Raw genomic sequence first — 21,534 nt, forward strand, 5'->3', positions numbered from 1 at the left:
AATAGTCCCTTCTTTTACTGCTAACTTAAGAAAAGTCTCCCAATTTTAATATCACCATAATCCTAATCACAGTGAAGCACCCTTTATAAAAATACCACTATCTGCCAAAGCCGGTTTGGCTCAGCGGATAGAGCGTCAGCCTGCGGACTCAAGGGTCCCAGGTTCGATTCCGGTCAAGGGCATGTACCTGGGTTGCGGGCACTTCCCCAGTGGGGGATGTGCAGGAGGCAGCTGATCGATGTTTCTCTCTCATCGATGTTTCTAACTCTATCTCTCTCCCTTCCTCTCTGTAAAAAATCAATAAAATATATTTTTAAAAAAAAGAATTAAAAAAAAAATGTAAAAAAAAAAAAAATACCACTATCACTAAGAATATATTTTAAAAGCACCAAAATAAAATGCCAAACCTCCTATTCATCAGACTGTAATCCTATATAATAAAGAGCTAATATGCTAATTAGACCAAATAGCCAACAGACATTCTGGATGAAGTGGGGCTGCGAGGGTCAGCCAAGGCTTCGAGGGGCTGCAAGGGTCGGCCAGGACTGGGAGGGCCGGGCCCCTTGCACGAATTTCGTGCATCAGGCCCTAGTAAAAAATAAGTATGACCCAGCCAGCGTGGCTCAGTGGTGGAGCATTGACCTATGAACCAGGAGATCACGCACAGTTCGATTCCCAGTCGGGGCACATGCCCAAGGTTGCAGACTTGATCCCCAGTGTAGGACATGCAGGAGGCGGCCGATCAATGAGTCTCTCTCATCAATCTTTCTATCGCTCTCCCTCTCTCTAAAAATCAATAAAAATAGTCTTTTAAAAAAATTAACCCTAGCATCTTCAACTATCAAATAAAGGAATTTCAGTCACGGAATTTAATAAAACTAGTTTGAAGGAGAGTTATATAAGCCATAATTTAAAACATTAAAATTATTTTTTAAAAGTTAGAAAAATCACAAGGCCCTCACCTGATAACTTGTATTTTTAAATCAAGCACTGCCACTCACCACAAAATCATTTATTTCATAAACTAGAAATTTATCATCACAATGTTTTTGTGAAATATTTCTGAAAAAGGGATGGCCAAAAACTCTGGGAACCCTACCTACTATAGTTACTTTGTTAAACTTTAACCTTCCTATAAGTTATAAACAATAATCACTAAGCCAGATGTCTCATAGAATCAGGAATTCTGCCATACTACCATATAGATCCTGAGTCTGATCAAATAACTACACGTGCAAAGAATACTGCTACAGTGTGTACACAGAGAATGTAAAAGACAGGCACAGTCAGAAAAAAAAATGGCTTTAAAGATACTACATGTGAAGACTGAAGGAAAAAAAACACAAACTTACCAGTTTAACAGCCTCCTGAGCTGCTTCTTTTGCACAAAAAGTGACAAACGCATAACCTCTATTGAGACCTGTAAGTGGATCCATCATTAGACGAAGATCCCATATAGGTCCAGCTTTCTCAAATAATGGAACAAGTTCATCCTCAAATAGATCTCTTGGGATCTTCCCCACAAAAATCTGTAAATTAAATATGAAGTAAAAACCATGGAGAGTTTCTTTAGGAAACCAGACACCTGTGCAATTACCACAAAAGGTACAAGTTTTTAGTTTCTTTACCTCAGTGCCAACAGAAGGCTGCTGACCTGAATAAACGGAATCTGGAGGTGGTCCCCCATACTTCCTCTGTCCAGTGGTCACATCAAGTGTGTAGCCTGTTCTTTCCAAGAGTGCCTTGAAGAATTCAAATGTCATTAATACATTTAACTCACAAGACCACATTTGCATTTAGCAGTTAAAAATTGAAATAAATCTTGTTCAAATTTTCCTCTTTATCTTGGCAACATTCCTACAAACAGGTTTCTGGTGTCTGTTTTAGAATTTCTCCTTTAATATACACTTGTAATAGCCCTAATTTATTGTGAAAAATCTCAAGATCCTGTTCAAATTATTTGCTGGTCTCTAATTACTGAGTGTGCTTAATGAACAACAGGAAACATGTTAATCCATCAATAATTTTCAAGGCATGGTGTATCTATTCTAATACCTCCTTAAAAAATGACTGCACCGCCCTGACCAGGTAGTTCAGTTGCTTAGGAGCATTGTTCCAAATGCCAAAGTTGTAGGTTCCATTTCCAGTCAGGGCACATATAAGCAGCAGTCAATAGAAGCATTAATGAGAGCAATCTTATCTAATAAAGTGGGAATACGCAAATTGATCATCACAACGCAATGGTCAATATGGCTGCGCCCACAGCGGAGGCTGAGCTCCCATTAGGTTAGGTTAGGGGCCTTAACGAGCAATCAGCAGAGACCTGAGGCTGCCTGGTGCTGGGCCAGGGCAGGGGACCTGAGGCCACACCCCCCACCATGAGGGGCTTGACGGGGAACCTCAAGGCATGCTCCTGGCCCAGGGGACCTCAGGCTGCGCACCCCACCCCAGGCCAGAGGACCTGAGGCTGCGCCACCCCTGACTGGCGGGGCTTGATGGGGGACCTCAAGGCGAACCACCCCCGCCCCCCCCCCAGGCTGGGGGACCTCAGGCCACAGCCCCCCACCCCGGCACAGGGCCAGGCAACCTGAGGCTGCCCCCCCACACACACCTGGTGGGGCTTGACGGGGGTGGGGCCAGGCGGGTCTGGATCTAGCCCAATGGGGGTGGGACCGGCTGGATCTGGGTCTAGTGTGATTTCAAGGTACACGTGGGAGGGTGGGGACTCAACCCTGGTTCCCGTGGCTCACCCCAGACTCTGACAGGAGGAAGATTTTCACACACATTTTACTAATTTTCTTTCATCTCTGACACTTCTATTATAAAGGGCAAATATCAATATTAAACTATTTCCTCTAATTAATTCCCTTCTAATGTGCACCTAATAGAATCTTAAAAAAAAAAAAGGCCGAGTTTAATTCGTTCCTGAAAGAGGAGATGAATGTCACATCTCCCAAACCTGGATTTCTTACCCAATAAATTCCCTATATCCCACATTCCTAGTACACATTGCCATTGTGGGCATTTCACCAGCCTTTATGGAAATTGCACTCCGCAAACTAAGTTATAGTTAAGTCCAAAAACTTAGGAGCTACAGGAAAAACAACCTCTTATTCATTTGACAGTCAATACTTGATAGAATAGCATGGGTCTTTCAGAAAAAATAAAGCCAAATGACTTTGAAATCTTTATAAAATTGTAACAGTGTAAAATAACTTTTACATTTTATCTCTCTGAAAGTGAACTGTTAGAATTTACACACTCATATTTACTTAGAGCATTAGGAGTTTCTCTTCATCCCTTATTATAAGCAAAAGTACTAGGAAAGTAGTAGTCCATGGTTAGCCTAAGGAAAAAACCAAGAATTATTCCCCTTCACCATCTCAAACAGCAAAGCACAAAACCAGTTTTCCAAATAATAAAACCAATCTGATAATTAGCTAATAAATTGTGAAATAAAAACACACCAGGCACATAACTTAGCAAAATTCCGTTCAATGATTTAGGATCACCTGTCTCTGAAAATGACCAGACACATTTAAGAATTTTCTACTCAAAGAATATTAAGTATTTATGAAGAAATACTGTTAAATGACAAAAAATCCTCTACTCCTAAACTTTAATAAAGCATTAAGTATTTTAAGCAGTCTTTTTCTATTATACCCAAATGTTTGCTTAAGGGTGCAACATTGGTTAGTAACAAAAATAAACTCAAGCCTATTACTATCACATATACTAAACCATTAAATGGCTCTTCTTCCCTTTTTTCCCATATGTAATCCCTGTGCTTCTTATATCTTAATGTTTACATATGGCTCAAATAATACTTTTTATGTCAATCCCTAAAAACAAAAAGGAAAAACTTATTCCTTGTTAACCACCTATAAAAATGCTTCTGCCTTCTCACAATTTAAGTTACAGCAACACTTTAAGCCACTCTTTTCCAAAGATAGAACTGAAAGTCACACAAATTACACTTTAAACTTTTTATAAAATTGTAGTAAGTCTAACTCCCAATGTAGATTTAATTACATTGGTAAAATTTCTATGGAAAAATTAGATTTACAGTTCAAACACAATTCACTGACAGCTAGACCTGTGAAAGACTCAAATTTATGGATGCCCTTAACCACTAGCTCTATATTCAAAGCTTCATTCTTCCCACACCATTAAAACACCACCTAACACCTATACTGTGTTTTAATAACTGATTTTCTTAAACCATAACTCTTGGTTCAAGAGCACTGGCACACTATATTAAGAACACCGGGTAAGCCCTGACAGTGTAGCACAGTGGTTGAGCACTGACCCATGTATCAGGAGGTCCTGGTTAGATTCAGGGTCAGGACACATGCCCTAGTTTCAGGCTCTATCCCCCCGTAGGGGGCGTGCAAGAGGCAGCCAATCAATGGTTCTATCATAGATGTGTCTACCTCTCCCCCTTCCCTCTCTGAAATAAATGTATTTTTAAAAGAAATCAGTAAAATTAAAAAACAAAAAACACCAGGTTAAAACTAGTATGATCACCACATTTTCTACACAAAAATCAAAACCTAATTGACTTTGAGAACATTTACTATTTTATAGGATCTTAAAAAAAACACCTCCCACTCCTAGCCTGTTTTCTCACTTTCATTTCCATGCTGCTTTTAGGAATGAACAAATTAGCCTTAATAACCTATAATACTGAAGGGGAAAAAAGACAGTATTAAAATTCTAAATCCATTTCATTTGAGGGCTTGAGAATCCTAAGAGAAGCAGTCAACTGCTAAATGTACACTCTCCATCAGCATGGACTGAACAGATCCCCTCCCATTTTGGTTCCACTGTCAATAACCTGGACTTACAGATTTTCAAAAACCATCTAAAATATGGTGGATGGACTTTTTTCAATCTTTTATTTAGAATACCAATAGCAAAGGTTTAACATCCGTATAGCTGGGCAACCAAAAAAATCCTACAACTTTAAGAACAGCGAATTGTTTTAGAAACAGTTAAAGGCAGAAAACTTTTCAAAAACAGTAATTACAAAAAATTTGCAAATTATCTCAGGGTCATTAATTCTCAATAACTTTAAAAAAATCATTTCACATCCATAGAATATTTAGCAAAGCTATAAAATAGTTAAGAGAACTTTAAAACTGAAGGGAGCAAAGTACTTTTTTAAGACATACCTTAATTTTTGCCTCATCTGGTCCTTTGCTAGAATCCGCTACTTTGGTCCCCTGTTTTTCTCTCTGCCTATAAGTCTTCATGACTCCACATAAAAAGGCACTTTTGTTCTGAAAAGTAATTTTCCAATCCTATTTAATAATTATGTCATCTGTATCTTATTAAATCAAATTTAAACTACATCAAAAGTACTCAAGATTTTTATTCTTTTCACACTGACATTAAATTAGTATTACCTGAACATGAGAGAGATCACTGTCTTTAAACTGCTGAAGAACTGCCAATGCACCGTCTTCATTGAATTCCTTTAAAGCTTCGATAGCTCTTTCATCTAAATCACTATGTGCAACCAGCCCTGGAGAAGAGAAAACTTAATTAATTGTCAACTTTTAATATTTTTGGAAAGATCTTTTTTGAGTACCAGATTCACCAATAAAGGTAGCATGTGTGCCAACTAAGTATTCTTCCATTCCTCTTACCATCTATTTAATGACAAACACATACTTTAGCCATTTTGAAACTGCACTCTGAACTAAAGAAGCCCTCTCAACCACACTTACAATAATGACTCAATTTCTTTTAGACCTGGCTCTCGAAGTCAGATAGTTCTGAATATTAAGTATTTCTACAGTAAATATATAGGCTTACAAATCCTAAAATCAACCAACAAAAACCAAGGCTGACAACTGAACCTCTATCCATTTAAAATAACCACTAGAAAAAGCAAAAGCCACACCAAGACAACCAGTCTACAGTTACCAAATTAATTAGGAAGAACCCTACTATAAAAATACCCCAAAAGTCACATGGCCTGTTCCCAACAGTTAGCAGCTGTTGCTACCATCATATATACTTATCCATCTGGCCAGCCAGCCTTTATTTACCTCCTAACCTTTCTTTCTGCCTTCCCTCCCTCTGCTGTGTACAGTACACCTTAACCTGCAGTTCACAACTATCACAACAAGGCAAAACAAAACTCCAGTTCCCACACTTATTGGAAACCACAAAAAGTTGCTATTTTAGCTCAAAGCCAGAAATCCAATAGAAAAATTTCATAATGCAATTTTGCAAGTGTTAGTTCTTACCTGCAACGTAAATTTCATCTAGTTTTTCAGCAACTTTCTGTGGTAAACCAGCATCAAGCAATGTCTGAAAATTTTCTGAATGGATAACTGCAGAAGTAGTATCCATGGGCTCTTCAGTACCATTTCCATTAACATGTTCTGTAGCCATGTTTCCAGAGATCTGTTCAAACGCAATAAGCAAAATTAAACTAGGATCTTCAAAAAGGATAGAGGACAAAATGAGAGCCCCAATCTTTACTTTCTCTACCAAGTTCTACACCAGCCTGGGCCTCCCTTTAAAGAAGCCGTCAAGTCACTATCGCCTGACAAGCCTGATGAGCGAGGGGCAAGAACGGATTCACTTGTTTCTCCTCAGCACCGCCCCTGCCTCACCTGCTAGCACTCCCTAGGAAAAGCATTACCAATGGAGCCCGATCCGCACGAGGACCAGCCGGCGTGCCACATGCAGCTGTGCCCGCACAGAGTGAGGTGCGTGCGGGTCGAGCAGAGCTCGGCCGTCCCCTCTCCAAGGTAAGCCCCCAAAGTGCGCGCTTTTCCCGCCTGCCGCTTTCAGATCGGTAACAACAGCCAGCGAAGAACAAAGCGCTCACACAAGATACCTTCCCACCCCCCAATTCCTCCACCCTTCACCCCCGCACCCCAGAGCCCGCCCCCGGCTCCACACCCAGAGTGGCAGCCTCACCGCTCCGGGCACCGGGAGCCCATTAGAAACACGTGCTCTGCGCCTGCAAATGTCCTACAACTTCCTCCAACGGAAACCCACCGAGTCCCAGGCCCAGACGGCCGCCACCGGCTCCCAACATCAACCCGCAGCCGCGGTCCGAGTTCCCGGAAAGCATCAGCAGCACAAGCTCACCCCTCAACACCGATGCCGCGTCGGCGACAGGCCACCGGCTCTCCCCGCCCCCCACCCCCACCGTGACACATGGCTCTCTCCGCCCCGGGCGCCGGCGACCCCCGGCCGCCCGCCGGCCACGCCGAGCCGCGGCGCGCGGTGCCAGCCCCCACCCGTCTCCGGTCCGTGCGGCGACGGCAGCGCCCCGGCCAGCTGTCCCACCCCCGGACCGGGGCCGACAGCCCGGCGGCGCGAGGGCGTTCCGCGAACTGCCCGACGCCGGCCGGCCGGCCCGCGAGAGCCCCTCCGGCCCGCCTCCCGGCTGCGGGACGGGACCCGCTCCTCTCCGCCCACTCCCGCGCCGCGGCGCCGGCCACGACAGCACCAACTCCGCCGCCGCTCGCGGTCCGCGCGGTCACGGGGCCGCCTCCTCCCGGGAGCGCCGCAGACAAAGCCCGGACGGCGGCAGCACATGGAGTGGAGGAAGTGGCGGCGCGGCCCGCGGCCTGCTCCCAAGCAGCCCCAGCCAACGTGCTCCTGTCCTCCCTGGAATCCATTTTCCAGAAAAGCCGGTTTCTCCCCACACCGCCCTCCCCCAGCCCACTCCACAATGTCACCCAGCACCCCTCCCAGGCCCGGGACCGGGCGGTCGTTACCTCCCCGTTGGGCTGCGGCGGAGAAATCCTGTCCGAGGAGATCGGGTTGCGGGAAACGCGTGCTCGCTGCTCCCTGTGTCCAGCGCGAGTGGAGCTGTTGTAAAATGGCGGCCGAAGCTCACGCCGCTGGCAGCAAACCCGATCCAGTTCCACTCGCCTCCGAGCGCGCTCCCCGTGCGCGCGCGCCCCCGCGTGACCCCCCTTTCCTCCCCTCCCCTCCTGGCGCGTCCGCTCCTCTCACTCACTCCCTCAGCCCCTGCCCTCCTCCAGCTCCTCCTTCTCCCCCGACCACCGCCGCCGCCGCCGCCACCAGCCTCCGTCCACCTTCGCCCCTCAGCCTTTCTTCTTCCCCGCCTGCTCCTTCCCCCACCGCTCCCGCTCCCGCCCGCGGCCGTTCGGGTACGACTGGCCGCCTTTCCCCGCCTCGCTCGCACGCTCGCTGGCTCCCTCGCGCTCTCTCTCGGCCCCGTCCCCCGTCCCTGCCGAGTCCGCTCCTCTCTTTCTCTCTCCCGCGCTGACGTGACGACGTCGCCGACGCCTCGGGACGCGCGCCTCAGGGCCCCGCCCCTCGCCCCCGGGGGACTGGGGGCCGCGAGACCCCGCCCTTCCGCTCCGGCGGCGGCCGAGGGGCCGAGAGTGAATGAAAGGCCCGCCCCTTCCCCTCCCGACGCTCCGCCCCCCGCTCCCCTCCCGGCGAGGCGGGGCGGGGCGGCCGGCTCAGCGTGTCCCACTCGTTCTCCTTTGTCAGGAGACAGGCATCTCCCCACCCCGCCCCACCCCGCCCCGCTCCCTCCGCCGCGACCCGCGCACGCCGCCCCGACTGAGCGCCCTCCCGCCCCACCCCCGACCGTGTCCCCAGCCCGCGAGACTCCGGGCGGGGGCTCGGGACGCGGCCGCAGCTCCCCGCGTGGGGGGCACCCACCGGTCCGCGCGCACCGGACCCCGCCCCAGCGCCGCGGCCCCGTAGCCGTTCCAGGCGGTGTCCACGCCGCCGCCGCCGCCCCACGCGCTCCTCGCTGGGGAAGCTGCGAGCGCACGTGTCCCCCGGGGCGGGGCGAGGCAGACAATGGGGCGGCGGGGGAGGGGAGCGGCGCGGGGACCCACGGACTTCAGGTCGACCTGGCCGACGGGACCCTGAGCGGGAGTCGTTCCGGGGAGACCCGGCCTTCCCCGCCGGACAATGAGACCTCCGGGGCCCCGCGCCGCTCCACTTTCTCCGGAGCCCGGGGCCAAGGGAGGGGCGTCCGCGGCTCGGGCTGGGAAAGCCTTGCTGCTTTTAGGGGGACGGGGCTGGGTCCGGTCTGGGATGATGCCGAGGCCGGATGTGGGTGCGCAGCCGCCCGGCGGGAGTTGTGCAGGGCTCCGGCTCAGCCCCGGTCCTCCGAGCAGTCAAGAGCTTGCTCGCAGCACAGTTTGGGCAACTTGAAGCCCCTCCAAGCTGCACGGTTCGGGCAGCTGTGAGGAACATGTCTGTTTCTTTTCAAAAATCTTGGCAACTAAATCTTATGTGAAGTGACATTTCCTTTGTAACCGGTTTGCCAGTTACACGAGGGACAAGACAAAGGTATTTGAATTTCAGACGCGAGACGGGTAATAATTTTATCCGATGCAGCTCTAATGGAAAATAGTGCCCTATTAATTTAAAAACAAGCTTCTTTTCGGGAGCTCACTGGTTCCCTAAATAAACTCTATGCTATGGCCGATTAGTGGTTCGAGGAAAAGTTATGTGAGCACTCTTCCAAGTGCCTAAGCACATCAAGTGCCAGATTATTTTCATAGGTTTCTGTATCAAAACATGGAATACTTGACGAAAGCATTAACTACACAATGCGTTTAGTTAGCAAGCATCTGAGATATCCACTACCAAAAATCACAGGCATGTACCTGCTATGGTATTCAGGAATTTCAGCAACAATTTACCTCATGATCCAAAAGTCATAGGTAATGTTATAAGTGAAAAATGAAGAGCCAAAATATTTAACATAAAATGTGATAAACTAGAGTAATCCTATAGATTAAAGAATGAAAATAATAGATTTGGACAATCCAATGCTTTTTATTTAGCCCTTCCTGGGGAATCAATGTTCCTTAAAGAAAGGCTTTTACCTAGGCAATGCCATCTACCAGATGATGAAAGAATCCCAAAGTAAAATCTTTAGCTCTGCTCTAACCGGTTTGGCTCAGTGGATAGAGCGTTGGCTTTTGGACCAAAGGGTCCCAAGTTCGATTCCAGTCAAGAGCCCATACTTGGGTTGTGGGCTCCATCCCCAGTCGGGGGTGTGCAGGAGGCAGCTGATCCATGAGTCTCTCTCATCATGGATGTTTCTTTTTTTAAATATTTTTTTACTAATTTCAGAGAGGATGGAAGAGGGAGAGAGAGATAGAAACATCCATGATGAGAGAGAATCATTGATTGGCTCCCTCCTGCACACCCCCGACTGGGGATAGAGCCCGCAACCTGGACATGTGCCCTTGACCGAAATCGAACCTGGGACCCTTTGGTCCTCAGGTTGATGCTCTACCCACTGAGCCAAACCGGCTAGGGCTCATCCTGGATGTTTCTCTCTCCCTCTCCCTTCCTATCTGAAACCAATGAAAATATATTTAAAAAATCTCTAGCTCTAATTTCTGAGTCTGACCACCCCCTAGAGCTTTATTTGGGTACACACCCTGGCCGGTGGCTCAATGGTTAGAGCCTTGGCCTGCATTCCCAGCCCAGTCAGGGCATGTGCCGGAGACAACCAATGTATTGCAGGTTCATTCCCAACCCAGTCAGGGCATGTGCAGGAGACAACCAATCAATGTGTTTCTCTCTCTCTTTCTCCCTCCTCCATCCCTCCCTTTCACTCTCTCTAAAAAAAAAAAAAAAAAAATCAATGGGCCCTGACCAGTTTGGCTCAGTGGATAGAGCATCGGCCTGCAGACTGAAGGTTCCCAGGTTTGATTCCGGTCAAGGACATGTATCTTGGTTGCGGGCACATCCCCAGTAGGGAGTGTGCAGGAGGCAGCTGATAGATGTTTCTAACTCTCTATCCCTCTCCCTTCCTCTCTGTAAAAAAAATCAATAAAAATTTTTAAAGCCAAAACCAGTTTGGCTCAGTGGATAGAGCATCGGCCTGCGGACTGAAAGGTCTCAGGATCGATTCCGGTCAAGGGCATGTACCTGGGTTGCGGGCACATCCCCAGTAGGAGATGTGCAGGAGGCGGCTGATCGATCTTTCTCTCTCATCGATGTTTCTAGCTCTCTCTCTCTCTCCCTTCCCCTCTGTAAAAAATTCAATAAAATATATTAAAAAAAATAAAAAGAAATGTGATACACTAACATAGTAAACTGTTACAGAATAACAGGGAGGATCTACTTAGGTTGGTCAAGAAAGGTCTTTCTTATTTTTTTTAAAAAAATATGTTTTTATTGAATTTTAGAGAGAGAGGAAGGGAGAGTGATAGAGAGATGGAAAAATCAATTGGCTGTCTCCTGCATGCCTCTTACTGGGGATCAAGCCCAAAATCCGGCCATGTGCCCTGACCAGGAATTGAACAGCGACCTCCTGGTTCATAGGTCGACCCTCAACCTCTGAGGCACACCAACAGGGCCCACCAGTTTTTTTTTTATAATATAGTTTATTGATTTTTTACAGAGAGGACGGGAGAGGGACAGACAGTTAGAAACATCGATGAGAGAGAAACATCGATCAGCTGCCTCTTGCACACCTCCCATTGGGGATGTGCCCGCAACCCAGGTACATGCCCTTGACCGGAATCGAACCTGGGACCCTTCAGTCCACAGGCTGATGCTCTATCCACTGAGCCAAACCGGTTAGGGCCCCACAAGTGTTTTTTAAATGATTTTTATGTACTACTTCATAATACCTGGATATAAATTTGAAAATATTGACAAAATTAAAAATTTTGTGGAAAAACTTATCAAAATTAAGTGAAGTAGGAAATAGAGTCCAGCCAGGAGGTCATGGTTCAATTCCTGGTCAGGGCACATGCCCGCGTGATGCGCTTGATCCCCGGTGTGGGCTGTGCGGAGGCAGCTGATCAATGATTCTCTTTGATGTTTCTTTCTCTGTCTCTCCCTCTCCCTTGCTTTCTGAAATCAATAAAAATATATTTAAAAAAAAAAGAAAATAGAAAGATACTCTGAAAACTATAGACATTGAAAAGAAAATTGCCCTAACTCGTTTGGCTCAGTGGATGGAGCGTCAGCCTGCAGACTGAAAGGTCCCGGGTTCGATTCCGGTCAAGGGCATGTACCTTGGTTGTGGGCACATCCCTAGTAGGGGGTGTGCAGGAGGCAGCTGATCGATGTTTCTCTCTCATCGATGTTTCTAACTCTCTATCCCTCTCTCTTCCTCTCTGTAAAAAATCAATAAAATATATTTTTAAAAAATTGAGGAAGGTACAAATAAGTGGAAGCATATACTGTGTTCATGGATAAGAAGAATGAACATCATTAAAATTCCATACTACCCAAAGCAATCTATAGATTCAATGCAATTCCTATTAAAATAATAATGATGTATTTCACAGATCTGGAACAAATATTCCAAAAATTTATATGGCACCAAAAGAGACCCTGAATAGCCTCAGCAATCTTGAGAAAGAACACAGTTGGAGGTACCACACTACCTGATATCAAACTGTACTACAAGTCCATTGTAATCAAAACAGCCTGGTACTTCCAAGTTAAATTTTACAATTGGTTTAAAAATATATTGCCGAAACTGGTTTGGCTCAGTGGATAGAGCGTCAGCCTGCGGACTGAAGGGTCCCAGGTTCGATTCCGGTCAAGGGCATGTACCTTGGTTGCGGGCACATCCCTAGTGGGAGATGTGCAGGAGGCGGCTGATCGATGTTTCTCTCTCATCGATGTTTCTGACTCTCTATCTCTCTCCCTTCCTCTCTGTAAAAAATCAATAAAATATATTTAAAAAAATATATATAGTGGAGTTTATCACCAAACACCTGATCTAATACATGACATCAGTAGTTCAAAGGGAGTAAGCTACATATTCATTTAGATGCTAAAGAGGCATCTATAATAGTAAACTCAGAACTAAATAAAACTTTCTTACAATAATAAAGAATAGTTTTTTTAATGTTTTTATTGATTTCAGAGAGAGGAAGGGAGAGGGAGAGAGAGAGAGAGAAACATCAATGAGAGAGAAACATGGATCAGCTACCCCGCTGCACACCCTGAACTGGGGATGAATCCCGAATCCCTGGCATGTGCCCTGACTGGGAATTGAACTAGTGACCTCCGGGTGCATGAAATGATGATCAACCAACTGAGTCATATGAGGCTAACGAATAGATTTGTGAAATCCAGGCAATACCACGCTGCCCACTCAAATACTGGTGCTTCCATGAAAGTCAGTAATACAAAGGGAACCTGCCCTTATTACCATTATTTAACAGGATTTCTAACAATTAAAATGAGATTTGAAACAAATAAGAAGTAAAACTGTGGAAAAGAGAAGATAAATATATCATTATGTACAGATGATAAGATAGTGGACATTTATAACTAATAAAAAAAGGGCAATAAAGTAGCCAGATAAGAAAGCAATCACCAACACCATTAGATTTCCTACTTACCAGCAATAACTAGTAATAAAATATGGTGGAAAAGACTTCTAATTTACAATAATGATGATTTTACATGTCTGCGTGCCTGTGTGTGTGTTCACACAATATACATACACAAACATATATAAAACACTTAATCACCTTTAAAAGGACTACAAAGATCATATGTCAGGAAAATTACAAAACTTACATTGAATAATATAAAAATAAGATTTGTATCAATGAAGAAATATAGCAGAACCCTGGATAAAGTTGACTGAATATTGTAAATATTGTCAATAGTTTTTAAATAGATTTAGGACAATGAACACCAGGAAATTGAGTTAGTAATAAATGTGAAGAACTTCATTTTATTTTTATTTATTGATTTTAGAGAGAGAAAGGGGGATCGAGAGATCAATTTATTATTCTACTGATTTATTTTTTATGAAAACATTTTAACAAGACTTTTATTTATTTACTGTTTTTTGGAGAGAGAGAGAGAGAGAGAGAGAGTAACATTGATTTGTTGTTGCACTTATTTATGCATTCATTGGTTGGCTCTTGTATGTACCCTGACCAAGGTATTGAACCCACAACCTTGGCAAATTGGGACGACACCCTAACCAACTGACCTACCTACCAGAGTTTCTTGTGGTTTTTTTTTTCCTTACTTTACACACTTTAAAAAAAAATTTTTTTTTATTGATTTCAGAGAGAAAGGGAGAGGAGGAAAGAGAGAGAGATAGAAACATTAATGATGATAGAGAGATCAGCTGCCTCCTGCACGCCTCACCCTGGGGATGAAGCCTGTAACCCCAGCATGTGCCCTGACTGGGAATTGAATTGTGACCTCCTGGCTCATAAATCGATGCTCAACCACTGAGCCACGCCGACTGGGCCTTACACACTCTTTCTAAGCAATCTATTTTATTTCCATGGCTTTAGTCACACTTTCAAACCAATAACTCTATTTCAGGCCTGACTATCCTACTATATGAACATCACTATGTGATACATATACCTCAAACTCAACATTTTTTCCCCCTTTCCATCCCTTTATTCCAGTACTTTCACCAGCATTCCCAGTAACAGAAAATGGCATTTCCATTTTTCTTATTGCCAAAGCCATGACTTGGACTCATTCTTAACTACTTTCTCCTCTATTTCTCTATAATCACACAATCTATACACACTAATCATCCGGCAGCCCAAATATTTCTTGAAACCATCCACTTTCCCCCATTTTTAAAACTATTCCTTTAGTCTCAGTCAGTATCCTCTCTCAATTTAATTATTGTATTACCCCTCTTTATTCGTCTTCTTGCCTCCAGTGTTGCTCTCAGAGCCAGTTTGGGGAGCAGATGACTTGTGCAGTTGCACAGGACCCTGAACTCAAAAGAGCTCCTTACTTGCCCAGCCGGTGTGGCTCAGTTGGTTGAATATCATCCCATGCACCGAGAGGCCCAAGATTCCATTCCAGGTCAAGGCACATGCTGGGGTTGCAGGTTCGATCCCCAGTAAAGGGCCTGTAGGAGGCAGCCAATTGAATGGATATTTTTCTCTCTCTATTAAAAAAAAAACAATAAAAATATTATATATATATATACATATACATATACATATACATATACATATACATATACATATATATATATTTCAGAGAGGAAGAGAGAGGGAGAGAGAGATAGAAACAATAATGATGAGAGAAAACCGCCGATTGGCTGCTTCCTGCACGCCCCCTGTTGGGGATTGAGCCTGCAACCTGGGCACGTGCCCCTGAGTGGAACTGAACCGGGGATCCTTCAGTCTGCAGGCTGATGCTCTATCCCCTGAGCCAAACCGGCCAGGGCAAAAAAAGATATTTTTTAAAAGAGCCCCTCACTTGATGTTATGCTCTGTTGTTGCCATCTTGCAATTCTTAATATTTTTTTCTTTGAACTAGTATTTTGTAAGTGAAGTCCAATGGGACAATAGAGCATGTGTATGAGCAGAGGAGATTAATGCAAAGATTAGAGTTATATAGCTGCAATGACATTCTCCCATGTGAAGATAGAAATACAGATAGAATGTCAAGTTCATAGACCTCTTGAATTCTGTCCATGGATCCTTGGAGGCCAATGGATCCCAGGTAAAAATGTTGGGTGTGGAGGAAGAAAGTGGAAGAACTCAAAGGACTAAGAGGCCAGGTTATTTGGACATTGATGTGTGGACACTAGAGACAGATGTTATAGTCTAAAACAGAAAATCTGGCCCCAAACTCTTCAAAATTAATAATGGGAAGTAAATGAAAAGGTGGAAAAGAATAGCCTTAAGATAAGAACAAGGGGTGACAAGCCAGGTGGGATGAGCACGAAAAAAAATCAGGGGTTGGCCTGGCCGGCATGGCTCAGTGGTTGAGTGTGGACCTATGAACCAGGAGGTTAAGGTTCAATTCCCGGTCAAGGCACATGCCCAAGTTACAGGCTCAATCCTCAGTCAGGTTGTGCAGGAGGCAGCCAATCAATTATTGTCTCTCATCATTGATCATCTATCTCTCTCCCTCTCTCTTCCTCTCTAAAAATCAATAAAAAATTATATTTTTAAAAAGCCAGTCAGAAAAAGACAAATATCATAGGATCTCACTTATATGGGGTATCTAATGAACAAAATAAACTGACAGACAAAATAGATCCAGAGGCATAGATACATGGACAGAAAGATCTTAGAGGGGAGGGAGTGAAGTGGGGGAGACTGGCTGAAAGAGGATTAGCTAAAGGACATATATGCACAATCAATGGACACAGACAACAGTGTGGTGAAGGCTGAGGCAGAGGAGGGCGGCTGGGGCTGGGTGGAAGTGGGCAAAAGGGAATATAATGGGGGACATCTGTAATAGTGTCAACAATAAAAATAAAGTAAAATAATAAAATAAAATAAAATAAAATAAAATAAAATAAAATAAAAAGTCTGCAAAGGGAAGCAGTGCCCTCAGGGAATGATCAGATTTTAATTAGGACAAGGTGGTGGAAGTAAGGCACAAAATATGGTTGAGAATGTGTGGTAGTTTCTTACCTCTGTAGACTGGGTAGTGGAGAAGTTTGGGAGAGAGGGCACTTGCTGGGGCATTATGTATTAGAATGGCTGCAAACGAATGTGAAAAGATAGCTTATCATTTAATCCTTGGTTGGTAATATAAAACCACTATCCAGAGATAATGGTGTAGCCTTACCGTTTGGAATGCTTATTGCTGTAAAATTTGTCATTGTGATAAAATTTAAAGCAATCAAAATTTTCATTCTTAGGGAATTGATTAAATAATTATTGAATACCCATAAAAATAAAATGTTCTCAATGTTGCCAATAAGAAAAATGACAAATAATTTTTAATGGCACTAAAAGTTATCTTTATAGAATATTAAATTTTAAAAAACAGGATAATAAACCATATACAATATAATTCAAATTTGATTAAAATTTCTATCTGCATAGAAAAATACATAAAATTGTGGTTATCTCTAAGTGGTGCAATTGAGTTATTTTAATTTTATTCATAATATATTCTTTATTTTTGTATTTTTATAAAGTGTTTATAATTTTCTTTTGAGGTGATGTTATAACTTTATTTTTATAATTTTTAATAGGTAAAAAAGGAAAACAAAAAGATAGCCTTTAGGAAATTACATACTTAAACACCCCAGAACCCTGTGGCTAAAATTGAAAATGTGTATTTTACTTATTCTGGGAGTTTGTGTTCTACAGATTCCTTTTTTTAAAATTTATTTCAGAGAAGAAGTGGGAGGGAGATAGAAACATCAATGATGAGAGAGAATCATTGATCGGCTGCCTCCTGCACACCCTATACTGGAGATCAAGTCCACAACCCGGGCATGTGCCCTGACTGGGAATCGAACTGTGACCTCCTGGTTCATAGGTTGATGCTCAACCACTAAGACACACTAGCCTGGCTACACATTATACCTTATTCAAGCTAAAAAATAATAAGTAATTTAAATACTAACTAAATGGCAAATAGAAAACTGCATAGGAGACAGTTTCTTATATTTGGATTTCACTGGATATAAATTTAATAGGTCATATTTTTACTCTGTATAAGAAGAATGTTCAAAGATACTTAGTTTTATTATATGAATTACCTATTAACCATAAATCTTGAATAAACATTAACATGGTATTGTGCTTATTGTACATCCTGAGATATGACTGTTTAGCAAGATAGACAACAATACTATGGGCAGGGCTGACATCACTCGTTGTTAGAAGTGTTTAAAGTGTACTGGTATGTAACAACCCCACTTTTCCAAGATGCCATTGAAGCTGAAGAAATAAATTCCAAGTTATTTTAAAATTATGTCAATAATTCACTTTTCTAGAGTTTTGTTTGAAAGACTCACCTGAAGAATTCTTTTTGGGAAGAATGATTAGATATCTTGCAAAGAATGGAGAATGCTAATACCTTAGGATAAATGTATTATCTTTATTGGGAAAAAATATCTAAAGCATATTTCCTGTTGAAAGTGTATTTTTAAGGAGCAGTAGGTTGTTGGCATGACCCTAAAACATCCAATTAGCCACTTACACTCAGGTTGCCTCTCTTTTTTTATTTTATGATCATTGCGTAGATACATTAATTCATTAGATATTGCAAAATGGTGATATTCTAATTATGTCAGTCTTGTTCAGTTATTAACTGAGACAAATCAATAAAAAGAAACGTTCTCACCTTCAATTTGATTTTTGTTACTACAGTTGGTGTTGGAAAGTCCCTTTATTTGCTAGTTTTGAAATTTATAAGTTGGTTTCCTAGCATCCTCCCTCTAACAGTATCAAAATCAGGTTGCTGGTTTTTCAGGTATCATTATGAACCCATAGATTCGAACATATTTTACGCATTTCAATTTATTATCATTAGTATCCTGAATAATAGTCAAAATTTCCATCTTTGGAAAGTAGGAGTTGCTGCAAGTTGGCTCCTGAGTTCTTGTAAGACAACGCTAGCAGACTTTGATAGCTTTCTTGCTCTCTGCTATATAGCAAGATGCACCAAGCTCATCTTATTTATTGCCTAAGATCTGTAATCAGTTACTTCTCCAATAAGCCTGGTTTCCTTTTAATGGTGAACGGTGGAGACCACAATCCGGACCCTAGGGGTAGCATTCATAGATTTTGATGTGTATGAATCATACTTCAAGTTTCTGTGTTGTTGTTTTTACAGTGGTTCCCATTTTACTCAGAGCAAAATCCTTTCAATGGCAAATAAGACCCTACATGGTCTGCATGCTCTGTTTCTTCTCTTTCCTTATCACACATGCTCCTGTCTTTGGGCCACGGCCATGAGAATGCCGTTTTCCCAGATAGGTGCATAGCTCAATCCCGTACCCGCTCATCCTCTGTCTTTGCTTAGCTCACCTTCTCTTGGAAAACTATCCTGTCAACTCCAGCTAAAAGCACAGCCATTACTTACTCCCCCCAAAACAAAAACACATCCAGTGTCCTGTGTTCTATTTATTTTCATACCACTTCTCATTTTTTCATATAATTTATCTATTTATTCTGTAGCACCCTTTTCCTAAAATGTAAGCTCCACAAGGTCAGGGATTTTGGTCATTTGATTCACTGCCATATCTTTAGTGTTTAGGACAGTACCTGTACATGGTAGCTATTCAGCAGTACCTATTTGTTCAATGACCAAATAAATGAAAGCTTAGGATATTTCTGAATTATCACACACCTAGCCTATGAATGTGGCTCAGTCTCCAAAGGAAAAGATTGAATTTAAAGCAAACATCCATCAAGAAACAACCCATAAAAAAAAAAAAAAAACTGAGCTATATCCAGATATGCGGAAACAAGTCCATGAATTTAAAAACTGTCCTGACATTTCTGGGTATGTGGTCAGACTCAGAGCAAAGTCTGTACATTCATTTTTGAAAAATAAATGTAATATAAGCTGAGTTCCCATCAGTGATGAAAAGAAAAAATGGGAATTGAGATATACCTCAAAGAATACACCTTACAATTGCCCCAGAGAAGTTTAGTGTGCTTAATGCCCATGTTCTCACTAATGTAATTAATCAACTATTAGCAACAGGCAGGCTCCAAACTGTACTTTTATTTTGTATAAAAATAATTGATTAAAGCCATTTGGTTTGTTTTTACTGTTAAAATCCATATTTTAAATAACTGGAGGCCATATCAATAAAATATTGATGTTGCAAATATGGATTCTGGGCTACTATTGAGATTCAGATTTTTATTGGCTCATGAGGCTGAGCTTTTCAGGTTTTTAAGATGAATTACAGGGTGAGAGCCTGCTAGGAAGAGACCAGAGATGGGGCAGATGAGAATAGGAAAGTACTAGACCCATGCCTGACTCTAGGGACCAAGGTGTCAGTGCCTTGGAAAAATGCCTGACAAAAGGCTGAAGGACCTATTTTCTCAGGGGTCTTCAAGACAGGAGATACAAGCAGTGCTCTGCTTTATGAGGCTTAATATCAGGAGGAGGATTTGAGAACCAAACATTCCCCTGGACCATGATAAGAGTCACACCAAAGGAGACTTTGATGGGAGGCACTGTATGTATGGAGGTATCCAAAGGAAGGGCCACAGTAATAGCTAGAGTATCAGGAAGGATTTCATATGAGACCTATCTGTGAATACATGTGCAATACTCTAATGGGGACCGCAGAACCTCTCCAAAGGAATTATGTAGGGGCTAGAGGCCCCGTGTCAACAGGTGAGCAGTGAGCCAGTACAATTTAATGTGATCTTACCAATTCCTTCAGGTTAATGAATTCTGAGGAAATTTGAATTTTCACTGGAAGAAAATTGTGCCAACACACTACCAGGGGACTGAGCACTGCATTGAGAGAGGGGTAGAAGAAGTTGGTTGTCATTTTGGTCACTAACTAGCTGGGTTATTTGGGGCATGTCAAGAATTTGAATTTAGACTTAGAAGGGACTTGGAAGTTGATTAGGGCCAGCTTCCTTCCTCCAATTCACCTGGATAGAAAACTATGATATGGAGGCAATATATTATTTTTTAAAAAATATTTTTTTGCCCTAACCGGTTTGGCTCAGTGAATAAAGTGCTGGCCTGGGGACTGAAGGGTCCCAGGTTCGATTCCGGTCAAGGGCATGTACCTTGGTTGCGGGCACATCCCCAGTGGAAGGTGTGCAGGAGGCAGCTGATCAATGTTTCTCTCTCATCGATGTTTCTAACTCTCTACCCCTCTCCCTTCCTCTCTGTAAAAAATTAATAAAATATATTTAAAAAAATAAAAATAAATAAAAAAATATTTTTTTATTGATTTCAAAGAGGAAGAGGGAGAGAGATATAGAAACATAAATGATGAGAGAGAATCATTGATTGGCTGCCTCTTGCACACCCCACACTGGGGATCATGCCAGCAAACTGGGCATGTGCCCTTGACCAGAATTTGAACTCGGGACCCTTCAGTCCACAGGCTGACGCTCTAGCCACTGAGCCAAACCAGCTAGGGCTGGAGGCAGTATATTCTAAATGGGAAGTTCCATTTTCAAGTTGAGTTGCAGTTTGGCTCTTTTTATTTATTTCATTGATCTCCTTTTTGCCTTCTAAAGAAACACTAAACTCCTCTGGGGGAGGTACATAATGGGGGTAAGAAAATCATTTCTTGACTTAAAACAGCCAGATTTAAAATTCCAGTTCCGCTTGGCCAGTGTGGCTCAGTGGTTGAGCATTGTCCCAGGAACCAAGAGGTCACTGGTTCAATTCCTGGCCAGGGCACATGCCCTGGTTCTGTTCTCAAGCCCCAGTAGGGGAATGTGCAGGAGGCAGCCAATGGATGAATGTTTCTACTCTTTTTTTTTTAAAATATATTTTATTGATTTTTCACAGAGAGGAAGGGAGAGAGATAGAGAGAGTTAGAAACGTCGATGAGAGAGAAACATCGATCAGCTGACTCCTGCACATCTCCTACTGGGGATGTGCCCGCAACCCAGGTACATGCCCTTGACCGGAATCGAACCTGGGACCTTTCAGTCTGCAAGCCGACGCTCTATCCACTGAGCCAAACCGGTTTTGGCAAGGTCAATAGCTTTAACAAAACTTTTTTAAAAAGTGTATTTTGCCCTAACAGGTTTGGCTCGGTGTATAGAGCATTGGTTTGCGGACTGAAAGGTCCTGGGTTCGATTCTGGTTAAGGGCATGTACCTTGGTTGTGGGCACATC

General features: G+C 43.2%; 1 protein-coding gene across 5 annotated transcripts in view; it reads right to left on the reverse strand.

The window, feature by feature from the left end:
- Window positions 1-8,755, reverse strand: part of SYNCRIP (synaptotagmin binding cytoplasmic RNA interacting protein) — a 31,555-nt gene extending 22,800 nt beyond the window's left edge. For 2 of the 5 annotated variants that reach the window (XM_081094392.1, XM_081094390.1), the window contains exons 1-6: window positions 7,749-8,269; window positions 6,258-6,417; window positions 5,409-5,527; window positions 5,175-5,282; window positions 1,629-1,742; window positions 1,353-1,529 (exon numbers count right to left, since the gene is read on the reverse strand). In XM_081094392.1, coding sequence (XP_080950518.1) covers window positions 1,353-1,529; window positions 1,629-1,742; window positions 5,175-5,282; window positions 5,409-5,527; window positions 6,258-6,405 — 666 coding nt within the window. In that variant the 5' untranslated portion in view covers window positions 6,406-6,417; window positions 7,749-8,269. Of the gene's footprint in view, window positions 1-1,352; window positions 1,530-1,628; window positions 1,743-5,174; window positions 5,283-5,408; window positions 5,528-6,257; window positions 6,418-7,748; window positions 8,304-8,670 lie in introns of those variants that run through there. The other 3 variants (XM_081094394.1, XM_081094393.1, XM_081094391.1) reach the window with 2 other exon arrangements.
- Between the last annotated feature and the right edge of the window lie 12,779 nt (window positions 8,756-21,534).

This window comes from Myotis nattereri (genome assembly GCF_964212035.1).
Source record: "Myotis nattereri genome assembly, chromosome: 6".
Classification (NCBI taxonomy): domain Eukaryota; kingdom Metazoa; phylum Chordata; class Mammalia; order Chiroptera; family Vespertilionidae; genus Myotis; species Myotis nattereri.